Source organism: Trypanosoma cruzi, genomic scaffold, assembly GCF_000209065.1.
Source record: "Trypanosoma cruzi strain CL Brener 1047053516961 genomic scaffold, whole genome shotgun sequence".
Taxonomy (NCBI): Eukaryota; Euglenozoa; class Kinetoplastea; order Trypanosomatida; family Trypanosomatidae; genus Trypanosoma; species Trypanosoma cruzi.
This window is the reverse complement of record NW_001849431.1, coordinates 55993-80061: the sequence shown is the minus strand read 5'-3', so window position 1 is coordinate 80061 and position 24069 is coordinate 55993. Positions and strand designations below refer to the sequence as shown.

General features: G+C 48.7%; 15 protein-coding genes across 15 annotated transcripts, besides 42 other annotated features; all 15 read right to left on the bottom strand.

Annotated features, from left to right (window-relative positions):
- Tc00.1047053506469.148 (hypothetical protein, conserved) lies at window positions 1-1096 on the bottom strand (the record flags this gene model as incomplete). The annotated part of the gene is made up of 1 exon (XM_805908.1): window positions 1-1096. A coding segment is annotated over one exon (1096 nt), but the record flags the coding sequence as incomplete, so codon positions are not given.
- Window positions 1-4649: a sequence feature (heterozygous, Esmeraldo-like haplotype).
- Window positions 190-223: a microsatellite.
- Window positions 1098-1130: a microsatellite.
- Window positions 1142-1162: a microsatellite.
- On the bottom strand, window positions 1428-1676 carry Tc00.1047053506469.139 (hypothetical protein, conserved; the record flags this gene model as incomplete). Its single annotated transcript, XM_805907.1, has 1 exon — window positions 1428-1676. One exon carries the CDS (start codon window positions 1674-1676, stop codon window positions 1428-1430), a length of 249 nt encoding a protein of 82 aa, XP_811000.1.
- Tc00.1047053506469.130 (uncharacterized protein) lies at window positions 2042-2890 on the bottom strand (the record flags this gene model as incomplete). Its single annotated transcript, XM_805906.1, has 1 exon — window positions 2042-2890. One exon carries the CDS (start codon window positions 2888-2890, stop codon window positions 2042-2044), a length of 849 nt encoding a protein of 282 aa, XP_810999.1.
- Window positions 2702-2727: a sequence feature (AT_rich).
- Window positions 2806-2859: a microsatellite.
- Window positions 3009-3037: a sequence feature (AT_rich).
- On the bottom strand, window positions 3041-4411 carry Tc00.1047053506469.120 (hypothetical protein, conserved; the record flags this gene model as incomplete). Its single annotated transcript, XM_805905.1, has 1 exon — window positions 3041-4411. One exon carries the CDS (start codon window positions 4409-4411, stop codon window positions 3041-3043), a length of 1371 nt encoding a protein of 456 aa, XP_810998.1.
- Tc00.1047053506469.110 (uncharacterized protein) lies at window positions 4633-5439 on the bottom strand (the record flags this gene model as incomplete). The annotated part of the gene is made up of 1 exon (XM_805904.1): window positions 4633-5439. The coding sequence occupies one exon, from the start codon at window positions 5437-5439 to the stop codon at window positions 4633-4635; it is 807 nt and encodes a 268-aa protein (XP_810997.1).
- Window positions 4650-5180: a sequence feature (haploid, Esmeraldo-like haplotype).
- Window positions 5181-5371: a sequence feature (areas merged during assembly that could not be assigned to a particular haplotype. This can correspond to areas where the two haplotypes were merged or to regions with more than two copies in the genome that were merged during assembly.).
- Window positions 5372-5624: a sequence feature (areas merged during assembly that could not be assigned to a particular haplotype. This can correspond to areas where the two haplotypes were merged or to regions with more than two copies in the genome that were merged during assembly.).
- Window positions 5493-5555: a sequence feature (T-rich).
- Window positions 5625-7479: a sequence feature (haploid, Esmeraldo-like haplotype).
- Window positions 5724-7559, bottom strand: Tc00.1047053506469.100 (hypothetical protein, conserved; the record flags this gene model as incomplete). The annotated part of the gene is made up of 1 exon (XM_805903.1): window positions 5724-7559. One exon carries the CDS (start codon window positions 7557-7559, stop codon window positions 5724-5726), a length of 1836 nt encoding a protein of 611 aa, XP_810996.1.
- Window positions 7480-9751: a sequence feature (heterozygous, Esmeraldo-like haplotype).
- Window positions 7660-7686: a microsatellite.
- Window positions 7813-7863: a sequence feature (T-rich).
- On the bottom strand, window positions 7906-8928 carry Tc00.1047053506469.90 (hypothetical protein, conserved; the record flags this gene model as incomplete). The annotated part of the gene is made up of 1 exon (XM_805902.1): window positions 7906-8928. One exon carries the CDS (start codon window positions 8926-8928, stop codon window positions 7906-7908), a length of 1023 nt encoding a protein of 340 aa, XP_810995.1.
- Window positions 8871-8891: a sequence feature (AT_rich).
- Window positions 8915-8941: a microsatellite.
- Window positions 9218-9239: a microsatellite.
- Window positions 9300-9335: a microsatellite.
- Window positions 9598-9621: a microsatellite.
- Window positions 9752-9812: a sequence feature (areas merged during assembly that could not be assigned to a particular haplotype. This can correspond to areas where the two haplotypes were merged or to regions with more than two copies in the genome that were merged during assembly.).
- Window positions 9758-11191, bottom strand: Tc00.1047053506469.80 (protein kinase, putative; the record flags this gene model as incomplete). The annotated part of the gene is made up of 1 exon (XM_805901.1): window positions 9758-11191. The coding sequence occupies one exon, from the start codon at window positions 11189-11191 to the stop codon at window positions 9758-9760; it is 1434 nt and encodes a 477-aa protein (XP_810994.1).
- Window positions 9813-10850: a sequence feature (heterozygous, non-Esmeraldo-like haplotype).
- Window positions 10851-11414: a sequence feature (areas not merged during assembly with more than two copies in the genome that could not be assigned to a particular haplotype).
- Window positions 11415-13004: a sequence feature (heterozygous, Esmeraldo-like haplotype).
- On the bottom strand, window positions 12088-12636 carry Tc00.1047053506469.70 (uncharacterized protein; the record flags this gene model as incomplete). Its single annotated transcript, XM_805900.1, has 1 exon — window positions 12088-12636. One exon carries the CDS (start codon window positions 12634-12636, stop codon window positions 12088-12090), a length of 549 nt encoding a protein of 182 aa, XP_810993.1.
- Window positions 12696-12717: a microsatellite.
- On the bottom strand, window positions 12807-13445 carry Tc00.1047053506469.60 (uncharacterized protein; the record flags this gene model as incomplete). The annotated part of the gene is made up of 1 exon (XM_805899.1): window positions 12807-13445. The coding sequence occupies one exon, from the start codon at window positions 13443-13445 to the stop codon at window positions 12807-12809; it is 639 nt and encodes a 212-aa protein (XP_810992.1).
- Window positions 13005-13377: a sequence feature (areas merged during assembly that could not be assigned to a particular haplotype. This can correspond to areas where the two haplotypes were merged or to regions with more than two copies in the genome that were merged during assembly.).
- Window positions 13378-13735: a sequence feature (haploid, Esmeraldo-like haplotype).
- Window positions 13564-13586: a microsatellite.
- Window positions 13736-13837: a sequence feature (haploid, non-Esmeraldo-like haplotype).
- Window positions 13838-24069: a sequence feature (heterozygous, Esmeraldo-like haplotype).
- Window positions 13927-13951: a microsatellite.
- Window positions 13989-14010: a microsatellite.
- Window positions 14400-14450: a sequence feature (A-rich).
- Tc00.1047053506469.50 (hypothetical protein, conserved) lies at window positions 14594-16975 on the bottom strand (the record flags this gene model as incomplete). Its single annotated transcript, XM_805898.1, has 1 exon — window positions 14594-16975. One exon carries the CDS (start codon window positions 16973-16975, stop codon window positions 14594-14596), a length of 2382 nt encoding a protein of 793 aa, XP_810991.1.
- Window positions 17021-17041: a microsatellite.
- Tc00.1047053506469.40 (hypothetical protein, conserved) lies at window positions 17338-17793 on the bottom strand (the record flags this gene model as incomplete). Its single annotated transcript, XM_805897.1, has 1 exon — window positions 17338-17793. One exon carries the CDS (start codon window positions 17791-17793, stop codon window positions 17338-17340), a length of 456 nt encoding a protein of 151 aa, XP_810990.1.
- Window positions 17982-18031: a microsatellite.
- Window positions 18295-18373: a sequence feature (T-rich).
- On the bottom strand, window positions 18450-19883 carry Tc00.1047053506469.30 (protein kinase, putative; the record flags this gene model as incomplete). Its single annotated transcript, XM_805896.1, has 1 exon — window positions 18450-19883. One exon carries the CDS (start codon window positions 19881-19883, stop codon window positions 18450-18452), a length of 1434 nt encoding a protein of 477 aa, XP_810989.1.
- Tc00.1047053506469.20 (uncharacterized protein) lies at window positions 20180-21997 on the bottom strand (the record flags this gene model as incomplete). The annotated part of the gene is made up of 1 exon (XM_805895.1): window positions 20180-21997. The coding sequence occupies one exon, from the start codon at window positions 21995-21997 to the stop codon at window positions 20180-20182; it is 1818 nt and encodes a 605-aa protein (XP_810988.1).
- Window positions 22309-22433: a mobile genetic element.
- Window positions 22506-22556: a sequence feature (T-rich).
- Window positions 22632-22659: a microsatellite.
- Window positions 22727-22750: a microsatellite.
- Window positions 22925-22950: a microsatellite.
- Window positions 23142-23167: a microsatellite.
- Window positions 23250-24069, bottom strand: Tc00.1047053506469.10 (hypothetical protein, conserved; the record flags this gene model as incomplete). The annotated part of the gene is made up of 1 exon (XM_805894.1): window positions 23250-24069. A coding segment is annotated over one exon (820 nt), but the record flags the coding sequence as incomplete, so codon positions are not given.

Below are 24069 nucleotides of genomic sequence, written 5' to 3'. Positions count from 1 at the left end.
GATAATCATACAAGAGCTTGTGATCCTCCAGTTTGCATTTCCCACTCCATAGATCGACGCTCTTTGGGTCAATCCCCTTTTCCGCTGCAAGTTCACTTTTAAGCTCCCACACATGTTTCATGGGGTCCACCATCTTCCTGTATGCGTTCGGATAGGGATCGTGGGCAAGTCCAGACTCGTTCGTATTAAGCTGCTGCTGCTGCTGCTGTTGTTGTTGTTGTTGGTATGGCCGATGTTGTGGCATGCGAGGCTGGTTTGTGTTAGCCTCTGCAGCCGCAGGGCTTGAGGTTGCCGTACCGGGCGAGATACCGGGCGAAATTTTGCCCGCCAGCACGTCCTTGTATCGCTGACGCAACGTCCGCGCGTCAAGGCAGTCGGAAAAGTTTACGCCTCGTTCATACAACTCCTTTGTGATGTCGGTGATCTTCATGTTGTCTGCGGGACTCTCGTTCGGCTCCACCTCCACTTCAATGGTCTCCACCTCAATCTCCTCCACCCTCATCTCCTCCACCGGTTTATGCGCGGTCCCTTGCACCCGCTCGGCCTCAACACGCTCAGCAGGGCGCTTGTCGTTCCCCAATGCCTTGGCAAGAGGCGGTGGTTCCACGATAAACTCATCATCGACCGTTTCATTCCCCTTCCCTCCCGCTGCAGCATCAGCAGCAGAAGAAGAAGAAGAAACTCCGACCTCCTCCGTTGACCGCGGGGGTGAGGCGAAGGAGGCAGCCTTCGTTGGAGCTTCGGTGCCCCATATCATTTTAAGCAGCGCATCCACCTCCGTCTGAATGGACCGCGCCTCATCCTGTAGGTTCGACAGGCGTGCCGTGTATGCCTTCATAGAAGCTGAAAGAGTTATGCTTTTCCCCTTAAAATTTTCGTCCTCGACGCTGGCACGTCTTAGGCCCTCCTGCACTGTCCGCATGGCCGCTCGCGACGCATCGCTCATGTCCGCTAAATCCAATCCTTGCCCTCTACACTCTTCCTTCAGCGCAGAAAGCTGCTTTGTAAGATTATCGCGTACCTCGCTGGTCATTGTAAGAAAACGCATATTAGTCGCCCTTGCAGCGTCAAAGACAAAAAGTCGACGAAGCATCATGAAAAAAAAAAAAAAAAAGAAAAAAAAAAAGAAAGATAATAGGCCTATATATATATATATATATATTCCCCCCGCTACAAATGCCCCCTTTTGCTCGCACCACAAAAGGAGGGTTATGCCTATGTATTTACTTATATTCTTCTTTGAGGGACTTCAGTGTAAACAACAGAATGGAAAGAAAAAAAGCAGCAGTGAAGATATACATTAAAAAACAACAAAAAAAAACACACACAATATCCTCAAACGCGGTATCATCTTTCCCGCACCACTTCTCGTCGCACATTCCTTTCCCACACGCTTACAGTAAATACACTTGTATTATGCACTGCATTTAGACGGAGACAAGGCAGAGTTCACTTCCCTCCACGCCATGTTGACTTAAAAAGGCCCTTCGCTCGGTATCGGTGCAGATGATACGCAATGTGAGTGAACATGTAGGGCATTGGGCGACATCGGCTCCAGCAGCAAAGTCTTTAACCGAAAGCTCGAATAGATCGCCGCAGGGGCACGGGTATCGCAACATCTCCCCTTCCACGCGCATCTCCGTCAGCTGCACCTCCTCGTAGTGAAACGTGTCCATCAATGCCTAAATGCACCGTGTCGCCAATAAATACTAATGGTAATGTGCAGCTACTAGCGGAAGAACCCGGCACTGTAACAATGCAGCAAGTCAAAAAGAAGAAAACAAAAATTGCCCCCCACCTCAAAAAAAAAGGGAAAAAAATAGTTGAATGAGCCCTGAAAATACAATCAACCGTCCACAGACCGCCCCACGCCTCCACCTAACAACAGCACCAACGAAAACAGTCAGCAAACACCACGCACAAGGAAGAGGATGACAAAACAACAGGAATAGAAGAAGGAAAAAAAAAAAAAAAAAGCATCCGGTATCACTTGTGACAGCAAAGAGGCCAAACCCCCGGCTACGCCAATTCAACTTCGTTTTCAATTTCTTTTGCAGCGATTAAAGTTGACCCCATCCCGTGAACATGCAGCGAGAACAATGACAAAAAGCAAAACCAGCACAACGAAAGCAATGAATACATAGATAAGAATACGGTGACAGAGATATTGGCGCTCCAGAGTCCTTGTGTTCTGTCGGAATGCCGAGGACTCTCCCTCCAGCGCAGAAGACTGTAATAATAACGCATCAATTCGATCCGCACGGTCCAGCAGTTTATCGACATTTGTGATCATTTCCCCCCGAACCTTCTCAACGTCGGAACGAATATCACGTATTTTAGTATTCAGTGTATTGTTAAACATCTCCACTTCCTTCCTTAACTCGGCAGCTAGAACAACAGGGTTTTTACTCCGAGAGTTACAGTGCTTTCGAGCAGCTTCCAAAAATTTCAAGGCGGTTGCACGACTGCAAGACTCCTCCGTCACGCACATGTACACCGTCCCGTCCCTGTGGGGCAGTATGTCGTAGGAGTAGCCATTGAAGGTGACACATTTCCTCTCAACAAGAGGCCCTTTGATGTTCGCAAGTATCTTTTTGGCTCCTCCAGCATGCATGCTCGGCACCGCCTGGAAATCGGCTAAAGGGACCCCCTCTGCGGATGCCACAAGGGCGTAACGAATCGTCACCATTATCAAGCACGCATAAAAAAATAATAATAATAAAAAATGCGCAAACCAAATAACTTCCCAACCAACACGCACGACTACGCAGAGCTCACATGCACAACAACAAAAAAGGAAAAGAAATATATATATATATATATATATATATATATATATATATATATATATATATATATCGGATAAAGAAGCCCAGCAAGAAAGCACCATCGACAATCATCTCCTTCCATCGGCATTCTTCTCGTTTTGCTCCGAATGGTATCAAAAGAGCTCGCATGTAAGTAACACCCATAGATGAAAGCAGTTTTTTAAGAAAAAAAAATCACACAAAAAAAAATATATGAAAAAATTTTTTTTCGTTCAGCCTCTGAAAGCCGTCTCTGCCTTTATTTTGGGATCCACCTCCAGCTGCTGCGAGTTGTACCTCCAGTTTGACAGCCACCTCTGAAACCACATCAGCGCCACGGAAGGCGTCGCCCCCAACATCGCATCCCGCACCGTTGAGTACGACAAACTAGTGAAGCGGCGGGCCCGACGTGATTGGCGAATATAACGCTCTGCACGATCACGTCGCAGTGTTTCAAACTGCTTAAAGACGTACTCAAATCCCGCGTCGCTGTGCAACGGGACATCGAGAAGCGATGCGGCCAAAAGGGCTGCGTCCTCAACGCACAACGAAGCATCCTGCGCAAGGAAGGAAGGCAAGGAGCCATGCGCAGCCTCTCCAATTAGCACCGCACGCTTATTGAACCATCGCGGCATAACAGGAACCTCAACCAGTTCGGTGGGCACAGCCACCTCCGCTCGCTGCAGAAGAACAGTAATATCATCACCGAACGCCGCAAATTCGCGGTGTAGCAAAGCACGATAGACATCCCGCACAGCCATGGCGTCCGTTTCGCTGTGAATATCCACAACTTCCATGGGTGGATCGTAGAGAGTGGCTGAAAAGGCCAATTGAACCTTTCCGTCGCAGTAAAGTGGCACACATGATAGCACACGCCGCCTGCCCCAGACCTCGACAGGATAGTCTCCGGTGGGACAAACATCATGGCCAAGCTCCACAAACCCATCCACCTGCGTCATTCCCAGTGAACGGGAGCTGGTACCAATATATTCGCTTGGGTACAGAAGCCTCCGAATCGTGCTGTGTGCACCATCTGCCCCCACAACAACATCCCCCCACTCTGTTTGACCATTCTCTAAAACAACGTGTACACCGCCCTTGATACCATCGTGCGGCAAAAGATCCACGGCTCGACTATTGAAACGCACATCCTCCACATGATAACGAAGAATTCGGCGGAGATAATCCGCAGAGAATGTTGCGCGAAGCGGAACGCTACCAAGCTCTTGCTTCATCTTCTCCTGAATACGCTGGGATACAATGGACTCACTGTTGGCGGGTGGTGCGGTGCTGAGAGGTATCATCTCCCCGTCGCCTAAAGCTCTCAGGTGCACCATCCGGTTGCGCACGCGTAGCAACCATCGGAGACGCTCGTCCAAGATCCCAAAATAGTCCTCTGAAACAACATCACCCCCGCTTAACACGTGATCCATTCCAAACGCCTTGTAACAACTTAACGCATTTGCAAACAACGTAAAAGGCATCTGATAATTTGCCCGCAAAAACGGTGCCTGTTCCAAGACGACGCAATCAACGTTCAAACGACGCAGAAAGGCTGCAAGAGACAGACCCGAAAGCCCAGCGCCCACAATAACTACTCTCATCCTTCTACCTATCGCTCTCTAAATACATTCCCATTTCATAGCATCAAAAAAGGAAAATACATATACAAATAATAATAATGAACAAAAAAAAAACAGTAATAATGATAACTTTATACGTATCTACTTCAAATTGTAAAGTAAAAAAAAAAACTATAATAGCAGTATGGTTTAATGACACGTTGGAGAATAAACCAGGCACACCGAAAGAAAACTGGTTTCTCTCATGCAACACCAAGCAATCGCCCTTCTATTCCACAACAATAATTTCCCCATTCAAGTTGTAGTTTGTCCTCAACTGTCACAGAAGCGTCCAACGAACGACCCACATGCAATCTCACCGGTGCCTCCGCAGGAATATTCTTGCGAGCCCTACAACATACTCTAACCTCACCCGCCTTCGTTACTGACTCGATAAAGAGAGAAGCGTTTGACGCCGCCCTTAAAGGAACTTTTGCCACCTTTCGTGAGAAAGAAAGAAAACAACTTAGCGATGCCACCCCTGCGTCTACCGGATCATGAAGTGGTAGACTGCCTTCCTGCATGGCAATAAGTAGCCAGCTGGCTGCTATTGGTGTGAACGGAGAAGCCCCCTTCATTTTTTCATAGCTCTTCACCAAAAGTGTCGACAACGATACCGCCACGGAGTCTGAGTGCAAAGATATGGATCGCGGCTCAACAAGCATGGTTGCAACGGCAGGGCAACGACTCCCCGCTAACAGCAGTGCACGAGCAAGTGCGCTGAACCCCACGGACCACACCGTCACTTTTTCGCCCCCTTTGGAGACCATAGCGTTCCATACCATCAAAGCCGTCTTATTCCACTCCATGTCTTCCGTCAACATCAAAAGTCGACCGCCGCCTTCACCAACACCAAAGACAAAGAGGCACTCCGACCACAATACCTCCCCCTCTTCCACAGGCCGTGATGTTACCCATTGCGTGGGGGCACCCCTGCCCACAACAAGCGGTGCCAATGTTCGTCCATCGCTTGCTGTTATAAAGCCTGCCGGCGGTACGCAGCCAATCATCCCTTTAAAAACATTTTATTCCATCAACAAAATATGTATACATATATATGTGCAAAGAGAAGAAGAGAAGAGAATAAATAAATTAAAAAAAGCAATAGTAAGCAAAAAAAAAAAAACAGCACAGCACAAATACCTGAGAAGCATGTTGTAACAATAATAATACATCTTTAATAAAGAAATTTAAGAAAAGAAAAGTCTAAAATAAACAAAAAAAAATCCCATAGATAGTGTTTGTGCATAAGGAAATACATATCCTGACATGCCGTAGAATATGATCCATATAATTATTCCTCCCAAAGACCGCTGCTGTAAAAGGAAGGCTCCAGTTTACCAGGTGAGTCCACTGTGTTTTCTGTTATGAGTGGGTTCTCTTCAGATGGTGCTTCTGTATCCACCTCACCTGTTTCGGCAGAATCGTCAACCTCCATTTCAATGTCATGATCATCGTTTGTGGGAAACGGCGTCTCTTTCTTTGTCGGAACAGTCTCCCCCGCTTCTGCTTCCTCATTATCCTTCGGTGTGGGGGCCTGCTCCCCAGCGTCGTCATTGTGCTCCTCTTCAGCATCTTCATGCTTTTGGCATTCCCCTCGAATTACAAGCGACCCCTCTAACACTTTCTTTGCCAAAACAATACTTCTCGCCATGGCACTTGTTTCATCTCCTGAAGGATTGGGCATTGGCAGCGTCAGTCTTTCCTCTGCACAGCCGACACGTGCAAGAACGACCGTGTCATCTGTTAGCTGAAGCAATTCCCAGCCAAAAAGACGACAGAGAAGAGTACATCTCTGTGCTGCCTCCTGGGAGACCCGGTCCTCTACTGCTTGCAGCAAAGAATTAAACACAGGGCTCTCCTGAGGCCGGCTCATCTCCCCAACAGCGGCTTCATAACGCCGCTTCCACTCCTCCATTTCCAGTCGTTGGGCATTCAATTCACCGCGTAACGCCATTATCTCCTGGTCCTTTTCAGACTGCCGATCAAGGAGAACGGAAAAATCAGTATTCGAAGTGCGCTGTCGTTTTTCGCCAGGAAAAGAAGAGAAATTTGCGCAAACCACCGGGTCAACTTCTCTCACACGCCGTCTATATTTGCCACGAAGCCCATTAAGCTTACGACCTGCCCGTGCCAATTTTTCGACATCCTCCATCAATCCGATCACTGCGTCTCCACCTTCGTAGAAGCGACGGCTGACCTCAAGTTCAAGTGACCTCTTACGTCTCTCCATTACTTCCAACTGCTGATCAAAGCAGCATTGCTGGGTGGCCAGGTAAGCCATGGTGTTCTCCACTTCTCTCAATGCGGCCTGTCTCTTCGCAGCGCGCAGAGATAGTAATTCACTGTAGAGGGGTACCACACTATCCACTCCCTCCTTTGCAAAAACCACGCGCACCTCCGCCATCTGCTCTTGCAGCATTCGAAGCTCATGTTCAAGTTCCTGCATGCGCCCTGTCTTATCCTGTAAGGGCGATGGTAATGAAGATGTCTGCTGCGAAGCAGAAAACCGCACGTTCGACCTGGCAGCCGGCATCGTTGGAATTGAACATGTCGTTTCTGCTGCATCTGTGGCCGTCAACAATGTCTCTTTCTTTTCGGTTAAACCCTGAAGAAGGGCATCAGTCTTTGCTATCGATATCTGCAGCTCCGATAGCCACTCAGGTTCAGCCTTTTCATCCAACACGGCAATTTCTGACGCTGACTCCTTCCCGTGCATTGGATAAGACTGACAAGCTATCAATTTATGAAGAACGTTGATTGTATTTTGAGCGAGTCCTGTAATTCTCTCAATATAACTTCGCTGAATATCCTGACGACTCTTTTGCAGCATATGATGGGCAAACTCATCCCCGGCGATTGTGTGCATAAGACCCATAATGCCACTCCGCAGCAGGTTGCTCACAGATTCCTCCACCTGCTTCTCTGTGTTTGTGCCAACTGTACAGATAGTACGTGCCATCGCCGCTGGTGGTGGTGGTGGGTGACGGCCGCATTTCTCATTGGATGATCCCAAAGAAGTGAAGGAAGAAGAGCGGACCAAATCTTCAAGTGGGGAGTTTGCCGAGCTCGTACGAAGCGACTCCTCTGTGTCTTCCATGACGTATACATCACTGCTGTGACTAGACATCGGCTTCACTGAGACAAACTCCACATGAGTCGTGTTATAAAGAAAAGGAAAAAACGAAAACGGAAGAGACGTCAACTTCAACTTTAAGAGCGAAAAACAAAAATAAATAAATAAATAAATAAATAAAGGAAGCAATCGGCACACATCGATAAATCCGCAAATGCCTCATTAAAGCAACGGGGATAACAATTATCCATAAGCAACTTTTTAATGTGCTGCGCCATAAATCTCACCCTATTCCTTTTCCCGCCGCAAAAAAAAGGAAAAAGGAAAAAGGAAAAAGAAGGAGGAAAAGAGAAAAGAATGCCAAAACCAAAGCAGGAACCAACACTCACTCCACTGCCACTCAATCCTGCTCCTTGAGACATTGCAGTACACGTTCCCAACGCCTCCTCTCGTCATCTGAAAACCGCCAACGGCCGACAGCAACTTCGTCCCCTTCGGGATTTGTTTGCATCTCCATATCTTTCTGCGCTGATATCATCGGCCGCCGCAGGTCCACTTCACGAACAAAAAAACGTTGTGACGCCTTGTTAAGATGGTGGAAATGTCGCCGTACTCGTTCCTGGGTCAGTTGCATCTGAAGCTCCTCCATGGCAATGTCATCCACCATTTCCCCTTCAAGTAAAGAACGTTGAGAAGCCTCGGCCGCCGCATCATCGTCCTTGCGAGACGCACTTTTCACTGCCCTTTGCTCCTCCAACAAGTACCGCTGTGCAACCTGGCGCATCTCCCTCCTCACGTCCTCGGAGGTGATGCAATCCCACCGCACATCTCGAACCCTTCGAAGTGCCGCTTGCAACTCTTCCTCAGGATCACATGGCACCACCTCCTGCGCCCGCCACAGATGCGTTTGCTTCGCCTTGTCATAGTGGCAGGTGGCGGAGAAGGTCACGTACGATCCAGGCAAAGGTGTTGGCGGAGAAGCCGCGCCCTCCGACTTCCCCCGCGTCTCAGTTGTAGAGGCCTCACCTTTACGCAGAAGGAACCAAACACTCAAAGGATCTCCTCGGCTCAACGGCTGTGATACACTCGCCGTAATTTGCGCGTCTTCCCCGATCTCTTCCATCGTTGTGGATGATGCTGGATGCGGGGCCGTCGACAGAAGCGAAGCAGGAGGTGGCACGGCGAGAACAAAGCCGTACCCCCGGTCAGGAAACACTTTGTGCACAACACCAATCATGCGCACCGGCAACGCCTTGGCGACCGTGGAGGCATGTCGCCGCCCGCTCCTGCCGACACGTAAGACACAATCAAAACGCCACAAACGCATCCCTCTCTCTCTTACACTACTCTTTCCCACACACACACAAAAAAAAAAAAAAAAAAATTCACACATCAAACAAAAGATAAGGATGTATATATACATATATATATATATACTGCATCATGGTATATTATTCATCACACCGTTTTTACATAATCAAATCCTCCTACCCAAAAAACACAAGCAACCAGAAAAAAAAAAACAGTCAAAACAACATGCACCGATCATACACAAACCGCACCCCACAGTCTACTGTGAACCAACAAAAAAAAAAAAAAAAAGTACCAGAAATATATAAAACAAAGCCCTTCAATACAAACTATTATAAGCACATAAATTTAACAACACATATATCGTGAGAAAAACAAATAACAAGCCCTCGTCTCCTCCTAAAAAAAAAAAAAAAAAAAAAACTCCACAATAAACCCCAAAATGCAGACTGTAAACGCCAAACAACAAGGACAGATAAACACATATATATATATATATATATATATATATATACATATTTCGGCACATTTGACGGCATCATGACAATAACAATGAAACATAAAAAACATGGAGGGCTCTCTGAAAGTAATCAATGCCATGCTTTCGTTCAAAAAAATAAACGACAACGAAGCAACAGCACAACTGTTTAAAAAGCAGAGAAAAGGGTCAGCGTCAACCTGGCCATCCAGTGCGGCGTGAGACAGTCAAGGTACAAAAACAATTATTACCATCAAAAGCACAGTCCGGGCAGTGACGGCCGTCTGGCAAAGCGCTGCCGCCAAAATAAAATAAAATAAAATAAAAGGCAAAACAACAAAAAAGCAAATAAATAATAAATACAAATAACACACACAGAAAAAAAAACACGGCGAGCTCCACACAAACGCCGTGTGCGCGGATCCGAGCAACGGCAGAAAGAACACCACATGGAATGCGGGAGCTACGCAGTGCGGTCTCGCCCCGACATCCACAAGATAACCCGCTCCACTGAAATCTGTGGCTTCAACGACAGCAGCAGCTTAAAGATGCCATTCTCAAATGCGTTTCTGTCATTGCCACGCGTCAGCAGGAGGACCCGCACAAGCAGGAAGGCCTCAACGTCACCCCCAAGCAGCTGCTTCAGCCCCTCGCACTCCGCATGGTCGCCCAGGACCTCCTCCAGCACCTGCAACACGTGCTCCGCGGTCACGCCTTTCTGCCCCGGCGCCTCCTCCTCCTCCCTCGGCGCCGCCGCAGCGTCCTCCACCACGGCACGGGGGGAAGCGGGCACAATGGGGGCAGCGCACGGCACGGCATTCCGCCTCGGCGTCGCCTTCCGGGGCCGCGACGGCGCTTGCGGACGCGGGGACGTGCGGCGCACCGGCGAGATGGGGGAGAGGCGGCGCAGTGGGGAGCACCCATCGTCCCGCACAGGCGAAACCCTCGCCACCTCGCCGCACACAGGAATGCCATTCGCCCGCACATAGGTCGTGAGGCGCGTCGCAAAGCCCGTCAGCAGCTCGTACGCCGTCGGACGCCCCTTCTCCCTCTTGCAAAGGCACGACCCCACAGCGCGCACAAGACAGCTGTCATAGCGGCCCTCCGCCAAACGACGCAGGCGCGGCATCGGGTCGGAGTGCAGTATCGCGTAGAACGACTGGCGATCCGTGAAATCCTTCTCCCAGAACGGCCGCTGCCTCGTCATGAGCTCAAAAAACGTCACGCCAGCGGAGAAAATGTCCGTCTTGGTGCTGTACGCCTCCCCAGCCACAATCTCCGGTGAACAGTAGCACGGCGTGCCAACGCGCGTCTTGGCCAGCTCCACCGTGCGTTCCACCGGGCGCGCCAGCCCGTAGTCGCCCACAAGAGCCCTCGCCACGCCCCCACAGCCGCTCTCGCCGCGCACAAGGAAAAGGTTCGCCGGCTTGATGTCGCGGTGAATGATGTGGTGCGCGTGGCCGTGATTCAGCGCCGAGAAGATCTGCAGCATCACCATCATCACCAGGTCGTTCGGAACGTACTCGTCCCTCTTCTTGTACTCGAGAATCAGGTCGTGGAGATCGCCGCCGTCGCAGTACTTCATGGCCAGGCACACACTCCCGTCGTGTTCCCCGCCGCCAGCCTCCACCCAGGCGCCCACATAACTCACAATAAACGGGTGCTTCAGCACGCGCACGGCATTGATTTCCTTCAGGATCGTCTCCAGGTGGCCTGCGGGAAACAGATCCTTCTGCATCACCTTCACCACAAAGTGAGACGGGTACGAGAACTGATTCGACTCATCCGACTGACTCACAGGAGCGGCAAGGTACACGCGGCCGTTCGCCCCAGCTCCAAGCAGCTTGGAGATCACCACCTCTCGCCCCAGTATGCACCGCTCACGCAGCCTCTCCATCCGACACTTCCCCACACACTCTATATATGTATAGATATGTATATGCTTCTGTGTATGTGCCCTTGTGTCCCGTGGCAACAAATATTCCCTCTTCTACGTGTTTGCTCTTCTTCAGATAAGTCAATAAGCACGCCCAAAGTGTGTGGCACAAACTAACGAAGAAATCAGCAACGACGGGAGAGGACAGTCCGTGCAGGCAAACACTCACGGGAAAAAAGTAGCAGCAATAGAAAAAAAAAAAGAAGAGCGATAAAGAAAAGGGAAAAAAGACACTGTCGCGGTGACCGCAAGTCTCATTTCATGAGAACAGCTTCAGCAAGGCAGCCGCGTGCTCGCCCACCAGGCGGCCGCGGCGCTGCATCGGCAGCAGAAAGTCTGCCGACAATGCAACTCGCGTAATCCAGCGTGCACTCCACCTCAATCCGCCAACGCTGCAGTCGCTCCTCCAGCAGCAAACGCCGCATAGCATGTGTTGCTTGCACAGTGACGCTGCACGGAGCGGTAAGTCTTCCGCTCATCTGCTGCAGCCTATCAATCGTGCAAAGAAGTGGCTCCACCACGACCAACAGAGCGTTCAAAAGACCACGCAGCAGCAATACCCACTCCGTCGGAGCGTCCCCCGCGCAACAGGACGAACCTCCACCATTAGGTGGCTCCTCCCCTCGCTCACGCCCCCGTAGGGCCTGCCAACGCCGGAACAACAGGCTTTTTCCCTCCCACCCAAATGATTACACAGGCGCCCAGAGTTGCAATTTACGTAGCGCCTGTGTCATAGAAACCCCAATCTAAAGGCATTATTAACGCGCACAATGTTGCTTAGTGATAAATAAGACAGTTAAAGTGCGGTTGTTGGCTTTGAGGCGTTTGTTTTCTAAAGTGCAGAAACTTTTAAACGGCTAGGCGTAAAATTGCTTACTCAATGAAACTCTTGGGTTGCTTTGAAGCCGCTCATTGTGCGATGCGTGCGCGCAACTATCGCTGCGTAGGGGGTGGTCCAGTTCCCAAAGAAACTTCTGCCTTTTTTCACTCTCATGACGCAGCAATCTTTCACGGAAGAGTTGCTCTTCAAGAAGCAATTCTCCCCGACGAGTATCCAGCGCCAGTTGTATAAGCTGCATGGCACACCGACGGTTTTCGTCAGATGCCTGAAGCAGCTGGGTGCGCAGCCTTTGCCGCTCTTTTTCACTGTGGCGAAGTGCCTCCTCCACGTCTTCTAGTCGGGAAAGAAGAACGGCGTTGTGCTGCAGCAGACTTTCTGCGGTAGCCGAACTGACGGGCGTCGGTTTTCTCCAACTGCTTTCCGTGTGCGAGTCATAAGGCTCACAAAGAGGGCTACCAATCCGCAGACGATCCTTTATTCTCTGAATGCGTGCTTCCTCCTCGGGCGGCAGGGTGTTTCTTCGTCGCCTCTGCTCCTGCAGCCAGACCTTCACCGACGCTCTCATCCACTCTAATACCCGGGAAGAAGAAAAGGAAAAAAGGAAAACAATTAGACATGATACTTAAAAAAAAAAAAAAAAAAAAAACATACACGGTATTCTAATCCCCCTATTTTATATTCAAAACGGTTCCATTTCTAAATACGATGCGTTCCTGCTTTTGATCAACTGCCTCACTACTGGGAGTGCATGAGCAAGGCATCAAGCTTTGCCTGCACCTTGTCAAGTTCACAGAAGAGCATATAGGCCTCCTCGGGCCCGACAACAACCTCCACGCCACAAGGATATTTGGCAGTTGCGGGAAGTGCTAGCAAGGACTCCACGCGGTGCTCATTGTCTTGAAGGTTCAAACCTTCCTCTGACATGTTCCCTTCCGCCACCACAACACGCGATCTCGAGGCAAGAAAAAGTGGCACGCGTTCCAACGCGGCGTCTCCACAGGTTGCCATGCTGCAAAAGTCTGCGACGGTCCGGCGCCGCGCCTGTGCCATGACGCCTCGGCCATTCTTCATCCACACTTCCACAATGACGTCTGCGGTCTGCGGGGCAACGCCGAATTGCGGCGACAGAAGAAACTGACGCGCCGTGTCTGCGTCTCGTATGTACTCGGCGCATAGCTGCCTAAAAAGAAAAAGAAGGGCATTTACAAGCATTGCATTACTCGTCTCCTGTGGGCCATCGGAAAATGTACACCGCGTTGGCTCATCGGCTGCAAGTTTTTCTCCAGCAACAGCAGCTGCGGAAAGCAGCTCTTCCTTCGAGGTGTTGTCCATCATTGCGGCGCACTGACGCCATGTTTCTGTTGCACTCAACATTTCCTCCCCGCCCCGCTCCTACACTTATGTGATAAGAAGAAAGAAAAAAACAAATGCATGCAAACACATGGCTATCCAGTAAAACAACACAAAAAAAAAAAACTTTTTCTTAAAGTAAATATATATATATATATATATATAAAGTAAAGTAATTCGTGGCAAAAACAACAACAACAACAACACACGCACATTAAGAGAGGAAGAAAGCATGAATAATCAATTGGTAAACATAACGTCCTGTCCCCGTGTCTCCATTCGTTATATGCATATATATGTATGTATGTGTGTATAGGGGGGGGGGGGGAAGAAAACAGAAAAAAAAAACACTCCGGGACTGCTTTAGATTGTTTCCACCACAACCACCAGCTGTAGGACACACGTCTTGTTACCCTCCCTCCCTCCCCCTACGCTAATGAAAAGTGTGGTTTCCCTCCTTTCAACGGAGAGATAAAAAAAAGATAAAAAAAGGCCATATAAACATATAACAATAATAATAATAACAATAAAACAATTACACACGCACGAACGTTACAAGAGAGTAACAAAAAAAAAAAAAAAAAAAAAACGCATAGCCACAGTGTCATAGGAAGAAAACACGTAAAAAAAACTTGGCAAAAACTTCTTCTAGCTCCTTCTCCTTCTTCCCTTTTTGTTTGTTTGCTTGTTCCCATCCCCACCTCTGTTTGCGCCTCCATCCATCCCGCAGAAACTTCAGAATCAAACGGCATTCTCATTGCTATCAAATATTTCCACTTCCTGCGCACACACGACGCTCTTCGGCATCCAAATTGCAGATTGGGCACCAAGACGGCATCAAAGAATGCGAAGCGTGCAGTGCCGCAATTTGCATTTATTTTCTCTCATGCACCGTCCCCCTCTCCACACCCACACACACATACGAAAAAAAAAAAAAAAGTGGTTGCGCCAACATCAATCATTGCTATTTATGTCTTATTTCTTCTTATTTTTTGTTTTATCTTTTTAATCTTTTTTTTTTTTTTTTTTCGTACCAAAGAATAAAAAGGAATGAGGAAGAATGCTCTCCCCTACATCGTCTTTGGTGCATGTATGGTGGGTGATTTCAACGCCCAACTGCCAGTTCCCGTCTTCTGTGTGCATCGTAGCCCCCTCCAAGCCACCCCAGTTGGTCACATCAAAAGTAAATCCTCCTCCCGCCCCATTTGGGATGCAGGCGTCTCCAGAGGTTTCGCCCGGTAATTTCTTATAAACTCTGACAACCCAAAGACATGTTCCGCCGCAAGAACCCACTGCCATACAGATGCGATTAAAAGCGGGATCATGGGCCAGAGAAGGCGTGCCTCTGCCGTGTACAAGCTCCTCATGTTAGTTCCAATAACAAACTCCACAAACCTCTCCAACTGAAATATACCGGCCACACACGCCAGAAGGAATGCATCCGCCGCGCCCCAAGAAGCAAGCAGAGCCAACCGTGGGTAAAATGCAGCATAAAAGAGCGGAGCAATGCCGATAGTAAACACACATGTCAGAAGAAGCGAAGTGGACGCGGAAGAAAGCTCATACAGCGTCATATTCCGGTCATTTGGCTGAATAAGAGTAGCGGCACCTCTCACCCGGTAGCTCAGACATGGCGTTATCCATGGCGGTAAAATACAAGCGGCAACAAACAAAGCATTGAGTACACGCCAAAACAGGGATCGAAAATTACTTCGAGGGGTATTTGGCATCTCCACGACATGCCTCTCATTCACAGTTAACGAAACCAAAAGTAACGCTTCATCTGGAACTTCCTTCATGGATCGGGCTATTGAATTGGATCGCATACGAAGCGACGTGTTGCGACGCCAAAAAGTTGTGGCGTAGTTACCGGTAAAAACACAAAGAACCGTTGCCGCAAGAAAGACGTAAAACCCAGCAATAATCTTCACATCTGCAATTCCCTCCATCTGCAGGCCACTAGACATAACCACCATCGCATATGAATCCAGAAATGAGAGTTTCCCAAAATAATCAATCACCTTCAATACCATCGACTCCGGCTTCTGAAGAACAAGTGTGCAGGTCATAATAGTAAACAGTTTAAGGTACGGATAAAGCCCACTAAAAACAAAAACCAGTACCGCAAATGGCCTCAGACCGGCTTTGTAAAGATTCGTAGACGTCTCCATGAGAGAGAAGGACAGCAATGTCACTTCATCACCAGCAACAATCCTTGCGGCGGTGGTGCAATTTGACCATAGAAACGCCAGCGCGTTTACCACAATCATCAGAATCAGTAGCGTATCCTCCAACAGCACACGCCAAAGTGGTATGATGCTTCCATCAAGCAAATACACAGGGGATTTACGATGTTTCCTGATGCTCAAAAAAGTTGACCCAAATACCAGTGCAAAACCAACAAGCACAGAAGGAACGATTACTTCTGTTGGAGGCACAGAAACAATATCTGGAGATTCCTTTATAGGGATTTGAAAGCGATTGTCGGTTGTATTACAAAAGGGAATTATCATGGAACTAAAAAGTTCATTAATTCTCTGCATAACAAAAGGACCAATGTAGTTCACAACAAGCCGATCCCACTCATTCAAACCATATAGACGCAGATTTAGCAGCTCAATTCCATTGGTACATGGTAGACTACAGTAGAACCCGTCAGTTCCGCAAGTAAGATTATACATTGAGATATCTACCGACATATTAAAAGGGCGCGGTGTTCGAATTTTTATACCAAGATCTTCAGCGCCAGCAGAAGGTCCAGCTTCATTCCACACAACAGGAACATCAAAAAGCGCATCCAATGTTGACTGAAACATCTCCGGCAAAAAGCCAAACCCACTAGTATTCCATGTCATGTTGGTTTTTGAAAATTCAAATCCATGAGAAAAATTCAAATGCAGTTGAATTGTCGTATTGGAAGGCTCAGTTGCTTTCAGTCGTATACTCAAAATGTCCGGCAGATTATTCAAAATGTTCAACAGCCCACGAAAAATAGTTGAACCATTTAAAGGAGTAGCGCCGTGGACAAAAGGGAGAAGTGGTTCCGGTAGATTCACCGTTTGATTCTTCAGCTCATCCTCAAAGTGGGGGACAAGAACGTCACAAAAGTAAACACCCGAATTTTTCTTAATTGTTTCCTTCAACAAAGATATCAGCGCTTCAAGCATTGGATCAGGAGGGTCGAGCCGGACGTTATCCAATGTCATACTAAACACGCAGGCGTCCTTGGTAAAAACGGCATTGGAGCACTGATCATCCGAGGATCTCAAGAGAGACACCGCACTTGGGGACACGTCAACATCCGTGTAGAGTCGAGAACGAACGCGGCCCATTTCAATGTCTACAGCGCATGAGAGCAAAGATCTCTCTGAAATGCCAATAGACCACAGTGACGAATTGAACGAGCCATTCGACGGCCCAATCCGTGCATTCCCACAGGACAAGTTGGACACGGTCGCAATGCCAAAACTCTCTTTAAAATCAGGCAAAGTGGTGTTCGTGAACAGTAAAGAACTCCACAAAACCAACAGCGATACGCACGTAGACAACATCATTTATTAACAAGAACCAGTCCGCTCTGCAAACACACACACACACACAAAAAAAAAAAAAAAAAAAAACACGCAGAAATAAAGAAATAAATAAATATTAAAGAATTCCACTAAACAAAAAAATCCTAAACATAAGGCATGAAGTGGATGAAATTAAAAAAGAAAAAAAGGGAAAAAATTAAAAAAGTAAAATACATGCGTATGGAAGGCACAGAGACCGTCATTCACCCACGACAAGTCGTAGACAAATAAAGAAAAGCATCCGCAAGAAAAAAGCCCACAGAGAAAGTTTGATGCCCCCCACAGGCAATATTACACAATTACGTACCGAAAACAAAAAAATATCACAATTCCCACACGCTCCCTCACTTGCGTGTGCCAACTGCCCGCTTCTTCGAGCTTCTCGTCCTTTTGGTGCGTTCATGACGCTCCTTCAATGCGCCACGAGCAGAAGAATCTTTGCGCAGCAACTTCACGGCCACCTCACGCACCTCCGTCCCCATCTTTCCCACGGCACTGGGCACCTTGCTACGCTGGGCATAAGCGACAGCTGCCTTGATATTGGCAGCCTTATTACTCCTCTGTCGCAGAAGCAAAATGCGCTTCGATACCTCCTCCTCCAGAACGACAGGCGAATTCAGCGACCGATTCTCAACGGCAGCCAAATTGGCAGCATCTGTTTGTTCCGTCTCCTCGTGTACCAAGCGTGCCAAACGTCGACCCTCCTCAAGTGACACGACCCTACCAGCAGGAAGCTTCAGCCGCGGCTGCAACGTGGACTGTCGCAGCAGCTGCTTTGTCACAATACTCCGCACACTCATTAGAAAACAAACAATAATAATAACAATAAATTTTTTCCTTAGAATCCAACTTTATTCAGAACCCTGAGAAACTAAAACAGCTTCACAAAGGCAACATACAAAGAACAAAAGAAAACAAAAAAAAAACACTCCACAATAAACCCCAAAATGCAGACTGTAAACACCAAACAACAAGGACAGATAGACACATATATATATATATATATATATATATATATATATATATATATATATACATTTCGGCACATTTGACGGCATCATGACAATAACAATGAAACATAAAAAACATGGAGGGCTCTCTGAAAGTAATCAATGCCATGCTTTCGTTCAAAGAAATAAACAACAACGAAGCAACAGCACAACTGTTTAAAAAGCAGAGAAAAGGGTCAGCGTCAACCTGGCCATCCAGTGCGGCGTGAGACAGTCAAAGTACAAAAACAATTATTACCATCAAAAGCACAGTCCGGGCAGTGACGGCCGTCTGGCAAAGCGCTGCCGCCCAAATAAAATAAAATAAAAGGCAAAACAACAAAAAAGCAAATAAATAATAAATACAAATAACACACAAAAAAAAAAAAAACACGGCGAGCTCCACACAAACGCCGTGTGCGCGGATCCGAGCAACGGCAGAAAGAACACCACATGGAATGCGGGAGCTACGCAGTGCGGTCGCGCCCCGACATCCACAAGATAACCCGCTCCACTGAAATCTGTGGCTTCAACGACAGCAGCAGCTTAAAGATGCCATTCTCAAATGCGTTTCTGTCATTGCCACGCGTCAGCAGGAGGACCCGCACAAGCAGGAAGGCCTCAACGTCACCCCCAAGCAGCTGCTTCAGCCCCTCGCACTCCGCATGGTCGCCCAGGACCTCCTCCAGCACCTGCAGCACGTGCTCCGCGGTCACGCCTTTCTGCCCCGGCGCCTCCTCCTCCTCCCTCGGCGCCGCCGCAGCGTCCTCCACCACGGCACGGGGGGAAGCGGGCACAATGGGGGCAGCGCACGGCACGGCATTCCGCCTCGGCGTCGCCTTCCGGGGCCGCGACGGCGCTTGCGGACGCGGGGACGTGCGGCGCACCGGCGAGATGGGGGAGAGGCGGCGCAGCGGGGAGCACCCATCGTCCCGCACAGGCGAAACCCTCGCCACCTCGCCGCACACAGGAATGCCATTCGCCCGCACATAGGTCGTGAGGCGCGTCGCAAAGCCCGTCAGCAGCTCGTACGCCGTCGGACGCCCCTTCTCCCTCTTGCAAAGGCACGACCCCACAGCGCGCACAAGACAGCTGTCATAGCGGCCCTCCGCCAAACGACGCAGGCGCGGCATCGGGTCGGAGTGCAGTATCGCGTAGAACGACTGGCGATCCGTGAAATCCTTCTCCCAGAACGGCCGCTGCCTCGTCATGAGCTCAAAAAACGTCACGCCAGCGGAGAAAATGTCCGTCTTGGTGCTGTACGCCTCCCCAGCCACAATCTCCGGTGAACAGTAGCACGGCGTGCCAACGCGCGTCTTGGCCAGCTCCACCGTGCGTTCCACCGGGCGCGCCAGCCCGTAGTCGCCCACAAGAGCCCTCGCCACGCCCCCACAGCCGCTCTCGCCGCGCACAAGGAAAAGGTTCGCCGGCTTGATGTCGCGGTGAATGATGTGGTGCGCGTGGCCGTGATTCAGCGCCGAGAAGATCTGCAGCATCACCATCATCACCAGGTCGTTCGGAACGTACTCGTCCCTCTTCTTGTACTCGAGAATCAGGTCGTGGAGATCGCCGCCGTCGCAGTACTTCATGGCCAGGCACACACTCCCGTCGTGTTCCCCGCCGCCAGCCTCCACCCAGGCGCCCACATAACTCACAATAAACGGGTGCTTCAGCACGCGCACGGCATTGATTTCCTTCAGGATCGTCTCCAGGTGGCCTGCGGGAAACAGATCCTTCTGCATCACCTTCACCACAAAGTGAGACGGGTACGAGAACTGATTCGACTCATCCGACTGACTCACAGGAGCGGCAAGGTACACGCGGCCGTTCGCCCCAGCTCCAAGCAGCTTGGAGATCACCACCTCTCGCCCCAGTATGCACCGCTCACGCAGCCTCTCCATCCGACACTTCCCCACACACTCTATATATGTATAGATATGTATATGCTTCTGTGTATGTGCCCTTGTGTCCAGTGGCAACAAATATTCCCTCTTCTACGTGTTTGCTTTTCTTCAGATAAGTCAATAAGCACGCCCAAAGTGTGTGGCACAAACTAACAAAGAAATCAGCAACGACGGGAGAGGACGGTCCGTGCAGGCAAACACCCACGGGAAAAAAGTAGCAGCAATAGAAAAAAGAAGAAGAGCGATAAAGAAAAGGGAAAGGAGACACTGTCGCGGTGACCGCAAGTCTCATGTCATGAGAACAGCTTCAGCAAGGCAGCCGCGTGCTCGCCCACCAGGCGGCCGCGGCGCTGCATCGGCAGCAGAAAGTCGCTGACAATGCAACTCGCGTAATCCAGCGTGCACTCCACCTCAATCCGCCAACGCTGCAGTCGCTCCTCCAGCAGCAAACGCCGCATACCATGTGTTGCTTGCACAGTGACGCTGCACGGAGCGGTAAGTCTTCCGCTCATCTGCTGCAGCCTATCAATCGCGCAAAGAAGTGGCTCCACCACGACCAACAGAGCGTTCAAAAGACCACGCAGCAGCAATACCCACTCCGTCGGAGCGTCCCCCGCGCAACAGGACGAACCTCCACCATTAGGTGGCTCCTCCCCTCGCTCACGCCCACGTAGGGCCTGCCAACGCCGGAACAACAGGCTTTTTTCTTCTATTTCAGTAATTTCATTGTGGTGCATGAGGTACTGTTTCTGCAGTAGTCTTATCGTCCTTTCTGAACCCTCTGTTATTTGTTGCCGCAGTCTCTCAGTTGTATTTACAACCTCCTCTACTCTTAGATGCATCGCTCGCACGTCGGACCTTCTCAATTTATTGCAATTCCACTGTTGAAGATAACTCCGCTTGACGTGGTTGATTTCCTCATAAAGTGACGCAAGTTGCGATTCCGTAACGGATCCGATGAGTTCGCATTTGGTTTGAAAGGACTGGAACTCCTGTTGTGTGATGCTAATCTTCTCCACCAGCGACGCCCTTTCACTCCGTAATTTCTCCAAATCGGAAGAAAGACTCCCTGTCTCTTCCCGTAACTTTTGCACGACGGAACGTAAGAGATAATTCTTCTGTTGAAGTTCTTTGAGACGTGCTCTCTTCTCGTACAGTAGTCTCACGGAATACTGCAGGTTTTTCATAACATCCGTTTGAACAGTTGCGCCGTGCGACGATCCCAAGTTGGATGCCTTCTTATGGCCCCTTACTTGTGCGGCGAAGGCAACGGCGCGGCGCTGCTCAAAGGTTTCGCTTGTGTCATTTGGAACAATCGCGGGCTGTACGGTTGTCACCTCACCTGTAATCCGATTGGAGTAAAAAATACGCCCTGTTCTGGCGGACGGCATCGCCACCCATTTCTCGCGAAGTTGTGCCTCCAGCTGAACCGCACTCGCCTCATTAAGTGTCGCCTCCCACCGCAGTTGAATTGGTAGAGCGTCATCATGACCATCGCCCGGTGTGGCACAAAAAATGCGCATGAGCGAGTTGCTAAGATAAACAAGAGATTTACACGACGAATCGAGTGTATTTGCATGTAAAAGGTCCGCATCGCCCAATGAAACAGGAATCACACGCCCCAAAGACAGCGTTGTTGCCTGCACCGCACATGTTAATTCCTGCAAGTTAATTGGCTGGATGCCACGCTCGTGCATGTAGCGCTGAACGTCCGGCATAACAAGCAGCTCCATGTGCGTTGCTAAAAGGAAAATTGGCAATCGCCGCAGGTGGACAAACATTGGCCACCACACCTCCCATAGGTGCAAAAACGACAAGGGATGCGCCGGGGAAAAGAGAAGCAGCAAGATATCAACCCCAGTAACAAGCGTCTGTGGCGGTGATGTCAGAAGCTCAAATGTGATGTGCAGTAGCGCCGTTTCATTTTCCTTCAATCCCTCATCAATTACATCCTGGCATATATGTCTCAGTGTTAGTTTGTACACATCCTCGCAGAGTTCCAGTATACCCACACGACGCCAGTATGCACGAAGGTGCTGCAACAAAGCCTCCGGCGAAGTGAGAGGGTCTCCAGCAATCACACACACAATCGGACGATGGTGTCTAGCCATTCACGCAGAAAAAAAGAGTGCACACAACAGTTGAAGGAAAGAAGTAAATTTCAGCCCAGACCTGCATGCGCCTCCAAACACCGCAGCCTCAACAGAAGCCAAAATAAATAACGAAGCGTAATAAATAAATATATATTTGCCTGGACCGCCGGCCGGACCCTCAACTTGTCTAAAGAAACCAAGCAAAACAGAATGAAGGGGCGAACGGAGGGGCAGTGGGTTCGCAATCTACTCAGCGCTTGCTCCAACCACATATATGCATTTATATATATTCGGACTGCCACTCTCGTGACATGCTGCGCGTTGTTGGGGTTAGAAATACTATGACTTACGAAGTGGCAGACTTCGGAGTCCTCCAGCCACAACACACCGCCGCGTGGTGGGAAATCAAAAAAAAAGAGGGTTGCTGGGACAGCGAGGAATGAACAAAAAATCAAAATAAATAACTTCTTCACATCGATGTCGGCTCATTGATTGCGTCCATCGCGGTCATCCAATAAGTCATAATAAAAAAAAAAGGAAGAAAAAGAAAAAAAAAAGAAAAAAAAGAGGAAAAGAATCGTAAAGAAATATATTCGTCCCATCAAGACATTTTATTCATTTAAATATCCCGCATTCCCCACGTAAATCCTCCTTTTTTTTTTTTTTTTTTTCTTTTTTTTCCTACAAATCCCTCTTTTCTCCTCTTCCCCCCACTCCACAAGAAATAAAAATACTCACGACAGAAGGAAAAAGAAAAAAAAAAAAAAAAAACATTTCTCAAATAACACGTATTTGCACACGGAGGAAAGGGAACAAGACGCAGACAAAGATATACCCGGCACCACAGAAAAGAAGAAGAAAAAAGAAAAAAAAAGACCCGAAGAAGAAGACAACAACAACAACGCCAATAGGCTCAAAATTCATCCAAAGCAAGGCAAAAAAATAAAATAAATAAATAAATAAATAAATAATTTTTTAGCGGTGGGCGTCAGTGCCCAACTCATATAAAACCGCTTTATTCTTTTCCGTCGTGTGGTTGCCGTTGAATTCTCGGTAATATTCCCTCCTTTTCCCCTCCCTTATTTTGTGTGTGCGTATTAATTTTCTATGAGTATATCTCCGTTTGCTTTGTTCACCATCCGCCCTCCTTCCCTCAAAGAGCAAAAAAAAAAAAAAAAAAGGAAAAAACGGCATGAAAGGCATTCAACAGCGTCCCACCCAGCTGAATGCATTGCCGCAAAATAATAACAATAATAATAATTCCCTCACTTCAATTCCTCGTCAGTTGTGTAATAAATTTGTCCTCCCTGTGGATCAACCTCTCCGTGTATGATTCAAAGAAATGACTTTCTCTCATCACACCCCCTCGGATCCATCCTGCACAAATAGACGTCTTGCAGTGACACTGAAAGGGTGGCATTGTGTCATCCATAAAAAGGCGACAATCCATCGTGAGTTCTTCACCCTTCGCGATATCACGCAAAGCATAAACATTGAGTGAGCGATTCGGACAAAACCCCATATTTGGATCACAGGAATGATTCACCGCACGCCAATCCGACGATTCAAGATCCCACAGGGCATAGTAATGACCCTCCGCACCCACGGGCCAGGCATCATGGAGAAATTCATTGTACTCCACCTCGCTCCAATTTGCCTTTACGTACGGTTTCGTGCATAAACGTACCAACCGGCCCTCGCCCTCAAAGATAATGCTGCCTGCGGGTATATTCCTTGTGGCACAAATGTAATACTCCCGTACCGGATCATAGGCACATCGAAAGAGCGGCTGCTTGCACTTATGTATTCGAATGGCTTCACTTATTTGAAGTTTTGCAAATTCCTTTTGTTTAAACTCCGGCGTAAGACGCAAGATCCAATCCGCCGAGCCCTCTTGTCCATATGGATACATGATGCCACAGTTAGGATTGATTTCAAGAAAAACAACCGTGTTCTTTTCACGATCAATACGAACATCCACGCGGCCGTACCCCACACCCCCCATCATGTGAAGAAATGCGGTTCTCGCAATGTGAATTATATCCGGCAACGCGGGATCGTCCTCAGAGACAAGACGCCAGATCATTCCC